Raw genomic sequence first — 15542 nt, forward strand, 5'->3', positions numbered from 1 at the left:
GTACGTCCACTACCCCATACGCCTTCATGACGTAGTGCATAATTAAGCACAGTGACAACTATTTTAGATGTCGCCATTTTCGATCGAATGGGAAATCTTCTCTTGTCAAGTCTGTTTTGTCATTGTTTATATTGGTTCTGATATGTTTTATCGTATACCTGATTAATCATCATAACACATTTTACTCGTAGTCTATAATACGTGTATTGTAGCTTTACGACCTCTATGCGCTCTATGCAAGGCAACCCTTTACGACTTTGGCAGCCATCTCTTGTTCAGGGGGAGAACTTGAATGGATGTTGCCAACTTCGTAAGCGTTCATAATACTCATAAGTGACTGTACGAACACCCCCTCGTTTAGATGTAAGTCGTTAATGTAATTTGTTTGACGTCGTATGACATTGACTAATGAAACCAAATTAAATAACTGCGTAACTGCTGCTGGCTGTGGCATGGTGGTGTCTGACAGAGACTGAACAGGACTGAACATTCTGCTTTTGGTAGCTAGTGAGAAGGAGTGTGACCGAGTTACAGGCAAGGACGCATCAAGCCCCCTAACACCCCTCAGCTTCCGACCCTACCGACAAGTGAGGAATACATTGTGTAACCGGTAGGCAAGTTTACGGTAGAAGGTAGATATCGTTGGTTGAGGTTTGGAATTTAAAATAGGTAAGGTTGTGAGTATTTTGCTTGCATTGTGTACATTTGCGTATTTCACATATTAAAAGACATTTAATGAAATTAGTAATAAGGTCTGTTTGACGAAAGCAAGGTTTTGTAATGGGGTTGGTAAGCGGGAATTCATGTTACATGACAAAGAACATCCACTTGAGAGACCGAAAAGGAGATAGGATGATAAGAAGAATGGATCCCAGGGAACTAGTTTATGATTGTCAACTTTATGGATTGCATCCTGTTGTGTATTCAATACTTATGTGAAGTGGACCGTTAATACAAATTGAATGATATCTTCCAAGGCAGAGACAAAACACGTGTTGTGGTGTCTCTTGCTCGTTTCTCGTAAGCAGGTGTATGCTACATGTTTCGACCTTTACTGAGGTCATCATCAGGGAAATTCCATAAAACATGAACTAAGTAACTTACCCTAATATGGATCCATGTTGCGCAATATTCGTAGTGATTATTAGCGAATACACCGTAAAGAATGTAAAAAGTATATAGGCAAGTTAAAGCGAAGTAAGATTGTTATTAAAGGTTAAAACTTATATATTAGGAATTAATAAATATTATTTATTAGCATAATACATCCTAAAACAGGTAAAATTTGCCCCCTTGCTTAACTAATTAAGCACTACGCCATGAAGGCGTATGGGGGAGTGAATGTATAGATGCACATTTTCTTGACCTTGGCACTAGTTGGAGGTGAGTGGACAGCTTCACGCCCCTGCCGCTTTACCTCAGAGGAAGGAGCCCCCGGTACATTAAAATGCAGGTTATCTTTGCATGTTAAATGTTTATATTAAGTAATTCCAAATAAATCGTTTTAAAATATATTGCAATTAAATGCAGTTTGTTGGTGTTTTGTTGGGGTTGTGGTTGTTATAGGATTGTGTGCTGATCCACTGTGTGGAGGTTTCCACAACTTGCCTATATCTTCTTTAAGGTGTATTCGGTAATAATCACGACTACAAAAATAAGGCCTACATACACAGAACAAAAAGAACGCTACTAACAGGAAGGCTGAAGAACACAGTCAAAGGACCATCCATGATGGGAAGTCCATGTCGGGATGTTTTCCTTTGTGAACAGGACCATTGCTGACTGGAACCAGTTACCTGAAGGGGTGATTGGGACTCACCCCGTTAAAGCACATATATTTAGAAAGAAGGTTAGGAAAGCAAAATCAGTAGAGCAAGTGAAGTGAAGTGAAGAGAAGAGAAGTGGTACTTGTATTAGGTCATTGTACTTGTACTGTACTGTGAAAATTATTTCTTGAGACGTATGTGATTTCTTGAGATGTATGTTTTTTCTTGAGACGTATGTGATGTATTTTTGTTGAATGTATGTCCACTTTTGTAAACACTGCCACCGGGCATAAGCCCAATTGCAGTAAATAATAAATATATATATATATATATGATAAGGGCACCAACACAATTAAGAACTACTTATACACAACACCCATGCCACTGCAAAACGAAACCTAACAAAACAATAATTGGATAAAACGACTACAGCCCCCAAGCAAAAATATTGAAATTTTAATTCAGTTTTACTTTTTTTTTTAATGGTTTTTAGGGACTTTTAATAGAGTATATTTATTTAAGTGGGAGATATCACATTCACATGTGACAGGTGAAGTTGCACATACTACACGGTAAACAGTTTTAGTAAATAGAGACACCTGATGATGGACGTGTACGTCTGTTGAGCCCATTTCATTAGTTATTAGGTATAATTTTTGTAAGATTGTGTGCTTAGGTTGAAATGTTAGACGGCTGGCCGGAAGGCGAGGAGACAGAACCGCGGCTGACTCTTCGCATTCCTTGGCAGTCGATCGAATTGTCTTTAGAAAAGCCTGTTTAAGCATCAGTGGAAAGACCCGGTCAGGTTTCGCTTAGCGCGACAAGGCATGTCCGCAAGATGCCAACCTCAGGGATTTCGCACGTGCAGCTTTCGCAATTGGGAAAAAGCTGAATCTTGGAATTGAGAAAAGAGGCCGTTTCAGGCACTCTGTTTCTAGCAGTTGCCAGAAACGAACGAGAAAAAGCAAAGTGTGCCTACGGAAGACCTTGGGATGGCGCCATTGTTCTTCCTGTGCTTCATGTTTAGCGCGGGTGAGTACTTGTCTGTGGTCGGGTCACTGATGGCTTAGTAGAACTTTTGGGTTACATTATTTTGGTGGTTTAATGTGTTTTTAGGCGGTAGAGGTGTATAAGTGTTTTAATTTTATTATATATGTTTCATTTTTGTTGTTGTTTGGACAACTTGAGTTTTTGTGACCCTCCCAGTGAAGCATGCTTTCCACAACGTAGGTTAAGAGATATCCACGGACGTCCGATAGGGGGTGAGTACAGTCCATGCCCCCTATCAGGGCACAACACGGCTGAAACATGTAGTGAGGAGGAGAGGGAGATGATAAACAGGTTGCATTGTGGATGGAAGTATAGTGTGAATGAAGAGTACAAAAATTTCATAATGTGGATCCATTTTAGGACAGCTAAATTCAGGTATATGTTTTACGGGATTTGCCTGATGATGACCTAAGTAAAGGTCGAAACACGTAGCATACACCTGCTTGCAATAAACAAGCAAAAGACACTACAACATCTATTTTTTCTCCACCATAAAGTTATTCTTCTGTATACTGTGTTGATGGTCCATGATGATAATTTTAATTATCACAGCATGAAAACATACTGGGGAGTGGAGGTTTTAACTCCACCATTCTTGACCTCAGAATCAGATGTGTGTGTCCCAAGCAGGCTTTTCTGTTGGCTATTTTGAACCTCCAGGTTCATCGGTATAGATTATTATTAATATTATTATTGTTGTTATTCACTCACTAGAAGTTACTATTTTTAAGTAAGGGATATTAGCAATAGTAAGTATGTTTGAACGTAACTTTGTCTTAAACCATGCTGGAGAGGAATGTTCCATTATGTATGAACTATACTTGAACCTTGACTGAAGAGATTTTCAGTGCTGAGCTTTAGTTACCTTGTACAGTAATTTCCTCATTATAGATGTATATAGTTTGTCTCCTTGAAGTTGACTTGGTTCAATGGGTAAGGAGGTATATGAATTGCAGTCCTTTTTTGTTTCAAATTACATAGGATAGTATTGTGGCGTGTTGCCTAAATGCCAGAATATATGAGAGGCCATCCATTGCTAGACAATGGCTTGTTAAAACACGTTTCTGAGACAGCACAATTTAGTTTGTCTGCCATTAAGACAGTTTCTTTTATTACACAACCCTTGTGATCTCTTTACAGAACTGGGGATCTGTGGAACACAGTTTGGAAATTGCTGCTACAAAAGACATTACGATTCTTGTTTCAGTGAAGCATCATGAGCCCAAGATACAAGTTGATATACTTCCCAGTTAAGGCCCTGTCTGAGCCCATCCGCTTTCTATTATCATATGGTGAAGCAGAGTTTGAAGATTATCGTTTTGAATCGGAACAGTGGCCCCAGCTCAAACCATGTAAGTCCAATGAAGAATTTGTTTCTACAGGGAGATCGAAAAGTTGCACACATCAAACTGAAAGTTGTTATAAATTGTATTGCGGTTAATATAATTATATCTCCTACCTTGAGATGGTACTGTAGGAGTACTAATGAGTAGAAATGCCATCTGTGGTGTATCGGTCATATAAAATCTGCAGTATAGCTTTGTTTATTGCGTGACAGACATGTCATTTTCCCAAGAACAACAAGTTTTCATTGTGGAACATTATTTTGCCAATCGTTCTTACACACATGTCGCAGACGAGGTTCGTCGGGCATATCCAGATGCTGCAGTTCCTAACAATTGAACGATAACCAGAATAATCAACCGATTTCGGGAATGTGGATCAGTTTCAGATAGGAAGAGATCCCGGAGAAAGGCCATTTTGACTAAGGCTAAACTGGCTGATGTGGAGAAAATGTTGCAGCGTTCCCCTTCAAAAAACTTGAGGAGACTAGCAGCGCAATCAGGGATTTTGTACGGAACTGCTCAGAAACCGATGAAGAAGTTACACCTTTGTGCATATCGTGTTCGCTGTGTGCAGGAACTGAAGGACCTGGATAAAGGAAAATGCTTAGTGTACTTATTTATTTATTTCGTCTATAGATCATTGTTACATGATATAGGACAAGTCAGTTACTGTACATTGGCGGATTACAATAAGAGAGTAAAGTTACGATACTTAGAATTGTTTACAATAGATTACAGTAGATTACAATAGTTAAGAGTTTGTATAGTGCGAGGTGGAATCCGTATTAGGTCCCCTTTGGCACGTCGGCTTCCATATGTCCTATTGTACCTGTACCGGTAATTATACATATGGAGAATTTGATGGAATGAGGATTGGCAAGGGAAACCGAAGTACTCGGAGAAAACTGAGATGGTTTCGGACATTTGGTGGCAACCATGGAATTGAAGAGTTTGATAGGGTTTTCTTCACTGATGAAGTGTGGTTTCATCTTAGTGGCTACGTGAACAGTCAAAACAGTAGGGTTTAGTCATCTGAAAATCCACATATGTTACATGAAAAGACCTTGCACTGTCAGAAAATTAGAGTGTGGTGTGCTCTATCACATTGTCGAATAGTGGACCCAATTTTCTTTGAAACAACAGTGAACAGTTGAGTGTACCAAGACATCAATTACACAGTTTAGTGCGCTTCTGGAAGTTAATTGCAGCAAGACGGTGCCGTGTGTCACACATCTAATGCAAGTATGCAGTTCTTGTGTGAGTTTTTTGGTGACTGTCTCATTTCAAAAGGGTTGTGGCCCCCGCGTTCACCCGATTTGCCACCAGCAAATTTTTTCCTTTGGAGGTACCTCAAAGGAATTGTCTATAAAAACAATCCGCATACACTGGATGACCACAAGAGGAACATTATGACGGCGATAAACAGCATCAGTTTACAGCTGCTCCACAGAGTGGCCTCAAACATTGTAAAAAGAGCTCACGCATGCATTGCTGAACAGGGAAGCCATTTCGAGCATATGTTGTATCGACATGATTTGATTTTGCATTTCTAAGATGTAAGGTTATAAACATTAATGGTAAGTGCTGTATGTCTAGTAGTTTGTGCATTAAACCAGCAAAATATAATTGCTTAGTGTGATGTGCGCGATTTCTCGATCTCCCTGTACTTAAGGCATTCTTTATGAAGTGAAAAAAGTGGCCTGTTAGGAGGTTTTATGTGTCTTTATGATAGTGTCAATGCCTAAACCAATGGATAGATTATTTTTTTACGTTTGATATTTGAGACTTTCACTGAAAGTTATTGAGCATTCTGATTTTCAGCCATTTTGTTCCATTGTAATGTAAAGTTCATTTTACATGCAGACCATGAACAGACTTTCTTATGTATATCATAAACTGTTAATCAAATTTAGGTTCTTCTGGGTGTTCAAGTACCACTGCAGCAAATAGATGAAGATAAGACAATTTTTGAGTACTTTGTATTTTGGATGTTGTGGTGTTTACAGCTACACCATTTGGGAAGGTTCCAGTTCTTGAGATTGATGGGGTTCAGACCCATCAGTCAGCTGCTATTTGCCGTTACCTCGCCAAGCAGTTTGGTCTGAATGGCAGCAATGATTGGGAGGCTCTTGAGATAGATGCTATTGTGGACACTTTTGGTGACTTCAGACAGCGTAAGCCACATGATTATCAGTTACAAGAATGTAGTGTAAGAATAGAGCAGTAGAGAGAAAAAATTAAGCAGAAACATGTAGTTGAATAAAAAAAGAGTGTAATTATAAATATTATAACTATAATAGCATGTTGTGTTGTTAGAAATATCACATATAATTGATAATAAATAATATATTTATGAAGTTTTTAATATATTGTGGCATGATAATATTTAGACCAAGGTTGAATATACTTACTTGTCTGGTAGTTTGTTGAACATGCTGACTTTTTCTGGGAAAGTTCCTGGATAGGTCAAAAAAGAAATGCTGGCGTAACTTACTCAATTTTGGCAGTCATCTTGTTCAAAATAGTTTCCTTGGGAACATATACAGAGATCCCATTGTTTTTTCCATGCTTCAAAAGCACCGTGGAAGTCATTTCCCTTATGCTGTCAAGTACCGCTTTCGATTCCCTTTGTATGTCAGACTCTGTTTCAAAACATTGCTCCTTCAGTTCCATTTTCAATTTGGAAGCAAAGTGAAATCACAGTAGGAAGGATATGGAATGATAACCATGTTGTTGTTAGTCATAAACTGTTGTTTTCAGGGACGTGTGGGTGGGCACGTTTGCTGTGTTTGTGGTTGCACCAAAGTTCGTGTGTTTTTTGTTGCACATTTTCTCTCAAGCATCTCAAAATGACACAGTAAAAGTCAGAGTTGACCATAGTGTCAGGAGGAACAACTTCACTGTGAACAGTCTTCTTTGCCTCAAAAAAAAAACAGTGAACATGTTCTTTGTTGACCTCTGTACCTGCCGCACCTTTTTTGCTCTTGGTCATTCTGGGCTCTTGTACTGGGACAGTTGTTGCTTTGTTTGTGGATCATAACCATAAATCCAGCTTTCATCACCCCTTATGATCCTAGAGATACTCATAAAAGTTGGATCTTCATTGGCCTCTTGTAGCTCAAGACTCACGTTTATGCACTGCTGCTTTTGATCATTTGTCAAGAGTCGGGGAGCAAACTTCTTGGCAGTGCGGCGAATGTTCAAATTTTATGTTAAGCTCTTATGGCAAACTCCATAACTGATTCCAGCAGTGTCTGTGAGCTTATGGATTGTTTGGTGACGGTCTTTATGGATGAATTTTTGATTCTTTGCAACGTTTTCTGTTGTTTTGCTGGTGCTTGGTCACTCTGAACGTCCGTCATCTACAACTGACACTCGAAATGTGAATGCCATTTAGGAACCGCTTTCTGACTTAAAGAATGTTCTCAAAAAGCCACACGAAGCATTTCAGGGGTTTCGGTACCAGATTTACCGGGCTTCATGCAAAACTTTATGCAGACGCATTGCTCGATTTTGCCATCCATAGCAGACAAAAGGAAACAAAGTCGAAAAAGCACTCCTGTAAATCAATGCGTATTCACAGCGTGGTGTCACATGGCAGACTGATGCAATAGGTTTGTGGAAGTGTGACCTTGGCTTTCCCTCTCATCATCTTTCACCAAAGCAGTTACAACAATAACGGTCTGGGGACTTTCCAATATCCTACACTTGCATTTCTAAGGAGTTAAAATAACATTTCTTAGAAGGTAATATAGGGGCCGCGCCATAGCTCAAGCGGTTAGTCGCTGACTTCCCATCGCGGCGTCCTGGGTCTGGTCAAGTGGGATTTGTGGTGGACAAAGTGGCGCTGGGGCAGGTTTTCTCCAAGTACTTCGGTTTCCCCTGCCAATCTTCATTCCACCAACTGCTCCACAATCATCCTCACCTATCACCTGGGACTGGTACAATAGGCCAGGAGTGGCCACAGTACAAGGGACTTAGTCCCACCCCACTAGCAATAAAAAGAAATAATAGAAGGTAATATTCCTGTTATAGAAATTGCCAATTATCACTATGATCAAGACGAAGCTTCAAAAGAAAAGAAATGGGAACCTTTGAAAAATGAAACTGTGCCTTATTACATGTCAAAGTTTGAAGAAGTTGTGAAGAAGAATGATGGGTACTTTGTTGGTGGAAAGGTAAGTGTGATTGCTTCTACATACAGTAGCTGGGAAAACATACTGGATAATGATTTGTATGGCATGGCTACATTTGGATTTTACAGATGTTAATGCATGTGGAATCATAGTTTGGAGAGTGAAATAAATGTAAAGACAGAATAGTGTCAGGAGCTTACACATTTATGTCAGTACTTGGAGTCAGTACAGCCTTATCAGTACATTTTTTGCAAACCACTGAATGAATATTTCTCTTTTAGTTTTCTGATTGTTTAACAGTTTTAAAGGCAGTTATTTTCTAGGTTAGGGCTGCCCATCATCTAAACATAGAGGGGCTGAACCATGAAAAAAAGAACATACATATTTCTTCTTGCAGTAAAATAATGCACTGTTTTTAATTGAAATGGTGAGGCAAGGCAGTTGTTCTGAGTGCATAAGGAAGCTGTCAGTGATGGCCTATTGATGGTGCTTAAAAATCAGCTGCTGAAGATATGATGCAGTGTATCAATATTGCATACAATCCTGAAGTCATACTAGTTCAATACATTTCTAATTTAATACATTGCATGTCATGTGAAATGAAGTGAAAAATGTTATAGAATATTTAGTGAGTTGGTTTTGAAAAACTTGTTGTATACAATTTTCTCCCATTTTAAAGAGGAGAAAAGCATTAACACATATTTTGGAAAATGGAAGGATACTCTATTGTGCCGCATAAAACCAAAATGAAGGTTGCATGCAGTCATTGTTTCACTAATTGGTCAGCCCTGTTGTTGTATGTTATTACTTACCATGTGTCACTAATATGTGATACTATAGTGTTAGTAGGACATGCTTAGTTTATATACTCTTCGTAATTTGTAATTCATATGCTGAGTCCTGCTGTTTGCAGATTGAAAACATAAAGATGTTACTTATTCACATACGCAGGGCACCAGGAAATTTCTTGCCGACTTGCCATGTTGAAATTAACAATGACCTGTCGCAAGTTCTTAGGCTCAGTCTAAATATGTGAGCAAATGAATTTTTGTAAGGTTTTGGACTTTGCATGTAGGTAATGGAAGAAAATTTTTCATGTCACATGTGTTAGCTCCTGTTCATGTTTTATGTATGCCCCCAGTGTTTACAACTGCCGAAGTAAATTCGAGAGGAATGTGGAGTACATGAAATTGATAGTTTTTCCACCAGTGCTCACGTAACCCAAATGGTGGTGTAGGTTATTATGTTACTAGTCCTAAATGGGAGGCATTTCTTTACTTTTACATATTTTTTGGTTGCAAGAAAGTAATGTGCATTTGCATTAAATCTGGTCCCTAATAATAACAGATTTAACAGTGTTACTGTTGAATCTGTGAAGATATGAATTATTAGAGCATAGTTTTGCTGTGGGGTTTATGATCTATGAATCTGATTGCTTGTAATTCAGTGTACCTTTGTTGTTATAACCGAGATGTTTAATGTTGCATTGTGTCTTATGTATAAGCCTGATGGTATTTTATGACAGCTTCAGTATCTAGACTATATGGCATGAAGTGGTAGTATGATAGATGAATAAGGAACTGACAGTGGTATGGTCTAATTGAGAACTATCCCATCATCTCTCTGGTGCAACTGAGGAAACCACGAAAAACCTCAGCCAGTAGAGCCAATGTCCCGACAAGATTCAGAGTGAGTACTTTCAGAATATGAGTATAGAGTGTTTTGCTACGCTAACCTGTTTGGTTGATGAATACATGAAATTTGTTTTATTTCTATAACAACAGCATTCCACATTTGTGTATTGTGATATACTAGGTGGTTCAAATATGACCGGGACTGAGTTTTTTGTAAACAAGCTGCACTGCACAGCAGCTGTGCGATCTTGAGAGGGTGAAGCCACAACCTCCACCCTCCCTCCTGTTAGGGTTAGAACCTGTTCAGTCCTGTCTGGAAGTTGCTAGAGTGATGAGTGAACAGAAGGTACCGCGGAGCGTGGAACAACACATTGTGATCAAATTCCTCGGAGAAAACATCCCGTCCGCTGAAATTCACCACAGACTCCAGCAACAGTATGGGGAAGAGTGTCTCTCACGGACCCATGTGTTTGAGTGGTGTAAGTGCTTCAGAGAGGGCAGAGAGCGCGTGGAGAATGAACCGCATGATCGTCGGCCGCGAACATCCGTCACCGAGCCAAACATTGATCATGCAGACGGGCTTATTCGTGAGAACAGGTGCATCACTATCAAGGAACTTGGAGCAATGCTGTCCATCAGTGTTGGTAGTGTAGAAGACATCATGCAATACCACCTGCACTATCGCAAGGTGAATGCACGGTGGGTACCACGCACTTTGATGGACGTGAACAAAATGGTGCGCATGCAAGTTGCCAGTCGTCTCCTACAGCAGTTTGAAGACGAAGGTGATGCATTTTTGAAGTCTATAGTGACCACCGATGAAACATGGGTGCACTACTTCATTCCCTAGTCCCAGCAGTCATCACGCGAGTGGCAGCATACCAGTTCTCCCAAACCCAAGAGAGCGCAGAGGAGCCGTTCGGCAGGAAAAGTGATGGCAACGTTCTTCAGGGACTGGCAGGGGGTTATCCATGTAGACTTTCTGACAGATGCCAGAAGTCAATGCAGCTTATTACCCAGACCTGGCAACAGACGTGAAGGAAAAGATCCGATCCAAGTAGAAGAGAGGTGGAAAGCGGGTAGCCTTCCTTCAAGACAATGCACGCCTCCATATGGCCAAAACAACAATGAAAACCCTCTGGAAATTGAAATGGAACCTTCTGACACATCCGCCATACAGTCCCGATTTGGCACCAAGTGATTTCTACCTGTTCGGAAGGCTCAAATCAGACTTGCAAGGCATGTGGTTTGTGGATGACGCCATCATCCTGAATGTTCAGGAGTGGATACGCCGCCAACCACAACATTTTTTTGAAAAGGGCATCAGGATGCTTCCAGAATGTTGGAAAAAAGTGTTGACTCGGGAGGAGAGTATGTTGAAGACTGACATGTGCAAGTAAGTGTTTGGCAATTTTGGTTTAAAAAAAAATCAGTTCCGGTCATATTTGAACCACCTTGTAAAATATTAATCATAAAAGGTTTCCAATTTTTATTTTACCTTGTCATAACAATAAATATAAATATGATCAAGGTGTAGGTGGGTGGACAGTATTAAAATGGATCTTAGAGAGATAGGATGGGATGGTATGGGTTGGATTGATCAAGCTCAGGATAGGGACCAGTGGTGGGCTCTTGTGAACATGGTAATGAACCTTCGGTTTCCATAAAATGCTGGGAAATTCTTGACTAGCTGCAGATTTGGCTTCTCAAGAAGGGCTCAGCTCTGTAAGTAAATAACAGCAAATATTAAGAACTTAATGTGATTAATATTCTGCCCTAACATTAGCAGCCAGAATATCTCAGTCAGTATAGTGATATGTCATGGACAGGATGATCAGTGATTCAGGCTTTGATTCCCGGCAGAGGCAAGACTGACTCTGGGGCCCAGCCAGCGTTCTATTTCATACATACATACATACATACATCTGCGTTTCAGGATATTCATAAGTGCAATCTGCACTGAATATGAAACATGTTGCAAGCTTTGCAAACAATACATCTTTACAATTCCAACATGCCATATCACAAAAACAAACATAAATGCAAACAACATGCATCTAAATAAATACATGAAATACAGATTATATTTACACTTAATGTCTATATTTATGCCTACTGTGGGACATCCATCAGTCAGCATGCACTCCCCTTCTATTCCTTAGCTGTTGATCCCGACAGAAGAGCAAAAATTCATCAACAGTATATGATGGATTATGTATTAGGACATCCCTTATTTCTTTTATAAACTGTTTTTTATCATGTACTAAATCAGCTAAATAATCAGGCAAACTGTTAAATATTTTTATGCTCATGCAATGGACCCCTTTCTGCCTCATGGCGAGATGTGATTGTAGGACATGTAAATTTCTTTTGTGTCTTGTCGGTCGCAGCTGTACCTCCATTCATGTATTATGTCTTTATGGCATGATGATCGAACAATTTTACCTTGTCAAAACAGTGTGTAATCTTTGTAAAGAATATTGTTATGAAGTATTGTATTCTGCTGTTTCATGTAGCTGACATGGGCTGATCTTTACTTTGTTGGCATACTTGACTACTTGAATTTCATGGTGAAAGAAGATCTAGTGGAAAATCGTCCCAAACTGAAGGCTCTGAGGGAGAACGTTTTGACAATACCAGCTATAAAGGCTTGGGTTGAGAAACGCCCACATTCAGAGATGTAAGAAAAAGGTGCCATGAAGATAGGCAAGAATTGTATGACATGTTTACTTGCAAAGTTGGTATTATAAACATTTAAATTCAGTTATTAATTTTGAAATATTATGTTCATAATAAGCATTTCTTTTTGTTTTTATGTAGAATTCTTTCATAAAAAGAACATATATTTGCACTTTATGTTATGCTAAGCAGTTATTGCTCCACGTGCTAGGATGTTAATGGTTCAAAGATCTGCTTAAGTAAGTTACATGATTTTCTTGTTTCAAAACTTGTGTTTTCATGTGGTTCATGTATTTAATACCCTGAAACTAATTATAACCTTATGTCAGGTGTGGGCAACTGTTTATCCAAGTGGACAGTGTTAGAGTACATTGCTTTGAAGATAATGGTTGAAAGCTGCCAGTGTCAGTAATTGACATATATTCGTTGATGCTTCTTTCACAAGTTTATTTGGAAAGCCTGGGATTGTAATGAGGCTTGCAGTCGTTTCTACGGTACACATTTTGCACATCCTTGTTTTCTTCATGCATTTTGAAAGTTGTTTTCATTTGCATGCATAGAAATGTGAATCTGCTATTGTACAGTCAACTGCTTTGCCATTTAATTTGTGTACAGCGTGGTATTGCACAGAATGACAAAGTCTATGCATTGTTTTGAATTTGATGTGAAAAAGGTAAAATTTCAGGCATACTGAAAGTAAAACAGGATGTCATCCTTTCTTACTATACCACATGATACGTTTCCTGTTTCTCATATGAGGATGCAGTATTAATACTTTACCATGACAAATTTGTGCATATGTATCAGTTCAGGGAAGCAGATGACATCTTTTGCTTCTTTATTAGTTTCATATATTTTCCAAAGAAAACAGGGTTTAATACAATAATTATCAAGAAGTGGGGCAAACAAATATATATATTTGCTGTTCAGATCACTTTTATAAGAGTTCACAAATTCATGTAATTTCTCTGTTATGCAAATATGTATACTTAGTAACTTGTATACTGAAGTTACATATATTCTTGTATTTCATGTGTGCGTTACAGAAATATTTGTAATATCAAGCATTTAAAAATATATTTTTGAATAAATGATATATGCACTTTTGAGTGATAACTACATTTTGTTTGTACAGTATTCACAGTGAATAAATTGCAATGATATTTTATATTTGTTGTTAACCCTTTCGCGCGGTCATTTAAATTCCGCTGCCGTCTCTCCGGCGGTAATATATTCAGCCGTCCATTTAAATTTTGCTCGAAAATGATTTATTCATCATTGTTCTTAAATTATATGAGATAGGAACATGAAACTTTCACTAAAATGATCTTAAAAGGTGGTTTTATAACCTTACCTTATAACATGAGCACCCTGTATCTCGGCAATGGAAGCAGGTTGTTTAGTATTTGAGCAGTAAATGGTACGCTTTGAAGCATGAAACTTTCACTAAAATTATCTTAAAAGATGGTTTTTATAACCTTACCTTATAATATGAGCGCCCGGTATCTCGGCAATGGAAGCAGTTGATTTAGAATTTGAGCAGTGTAATGTAGGCCTTGAAGCATTCGTTTAACCCAACCCTGCCCCACATTCACCGCTCCAATATTGTGTATCTTTTCTTTGGCTCTTTTTTTTAACCACACATCTTCTGTGCGGCCTTGCCTTCTTCCCCGTGAGGGGTATACGTGCAAGGAAATGTCTTTCCGTGACCCGTTTAGTTGCCAGGTCAGCTGTAGTAAATTCAATAGAGTTATCATAACAAGGGGTTGTTGCTATGCCTTTGATATTCCATTCATTTTGGCGGCAGTAGATGTCGTAGGGGTGACCACAGAATTCATGAAGTTATTCTAAGAACTGTCTGGTATGTAGTGCACGAAAGCAGAGCTTAGCTGGCTCAAAAAAAATATTTATGGTCATCCCTCGAAACGACCACCAAGGTCAGTACGATAAAATGGCGTCAACTGGAGCGATAATACATGAAGGAATGAGTTCTTTTCCCCCCCACACACACCAGTATCGTCATAGGGGGTGACCACAGTGTTCTGCCTTAATTCGTGACGTTTTTCCAAGAACTCGCTGCTATGTACTGTGCGAAATCAATCGATCTTGCAAGAATAAATTTTTGGACATCCCTCTTCTAAGAATTCCAATTGAGTGTGTTAGTGTGGCCAGCTCAGGGCAGTATGATATTATAAACACAGCACATATCACGTCTCTGCTGTTTATAACTTCATAGGAAAGAAAACACGACATTCATAAAGGTTTGAATGACGAAACCTCTCCCAAGAGCAACACGAATTTTGCTGCAAGACAGGCATATGTAATGATGACTTAGCACAGGAAAACGCGCGCCTCATTATATACTGTCCTTCTGACAACAGGCCAGCGAAAAATCTAACAATCTACAGCAAAACCATCAATTATTATGGGCGTTATAACATAGGTGTGCAGCTGGACGAAACATAGACGTCGAACCCCCCCAGACGATTTAAATACCTGACGAAACATACACGTCAAGCCACGCTGAACGGTTAATCAGTCAGTGACTAAATTATTAACTGCCTAATATAACATAACTTGTCAGAATAGTTATAAATTTGTTGCTAATAATGATTGGCATATTATTTGAAATGTGATTCTTACATAAATGAGTTCAGGGTACATTATTTTACAAATGGTGAATTTCTCTTAGTTTTTTATTTGCGACAGGCATGAATATTAGAAATTTGAAATCATAAGACGTGACAATAGGCAGGGCCAGGGGTCAGATTTTTTTTTTCTGGAAAATCTGGTAGTCAGACATATTTTTTGTCACCATTAAATATAGGTCAGTATTTTCTGGTTACTGTGGCTCTCACCTCCATTTGTCGCACAAAATTAACTTCCTTTATTGTGCTGTTTATACTAAACACATGCATGACAGGCATAAGA

General features: G+C 38.9%; 1 protein-coding gene across 2 annotated transcripts; it reads left to right on the forward strand.

Annotated features, from left to right (window-relative positions):
• Positions 1-440: 440 nt before the first annotated feature.
• On the forward strand, positions 441-13730 carry LOC111863661 (glutathione S-transferase). 2 transcript variants are annotated; one of them, XM_033751151.1, is made up of 5 exons: positions 441-534; positions 4024-4168; positions 6169-6336; positions 8198-8340; positions 12449-13730. In XM_033751151.1, exons 2-5 carry the CDS (start codon positions 4033-4035, stop codon positions 12614-12616), a joined length of 615 nt encoding a protein of 204 aa, XP_033607042.1. In that variant the 5' UTR covers positions 441-534; positions 4024-4032; the 3' UTR covers positions 12617-13730. The 2 variants fall into 2 exon arrangements, with proteins under 2 accessions (XP_033607042.1, XP_023705928.1); XM_023850160.2 differs by lacking the exon at positions 441-534 and adding an exon at positions 541-669.
• The last annotated feature ends 1812 nt before the right edge of the window (positions 13731-15542 follow it).

Source organism: Cryptotermes secundus, unplaced genomic scaffold (genome assembly GCF_002891405.2).
Source record: "Cryptotermes secundus unplaced genomic scaffold, Csec_1.0 scaffold234, whole genome shotgun sequence".
Lineage (NCBI taxonomy): Eukaryota > Metazoa > Arthropoda > Insecta > Blattodea > Kalotermitidae > Cryptotermes > Cryptotermes secundus.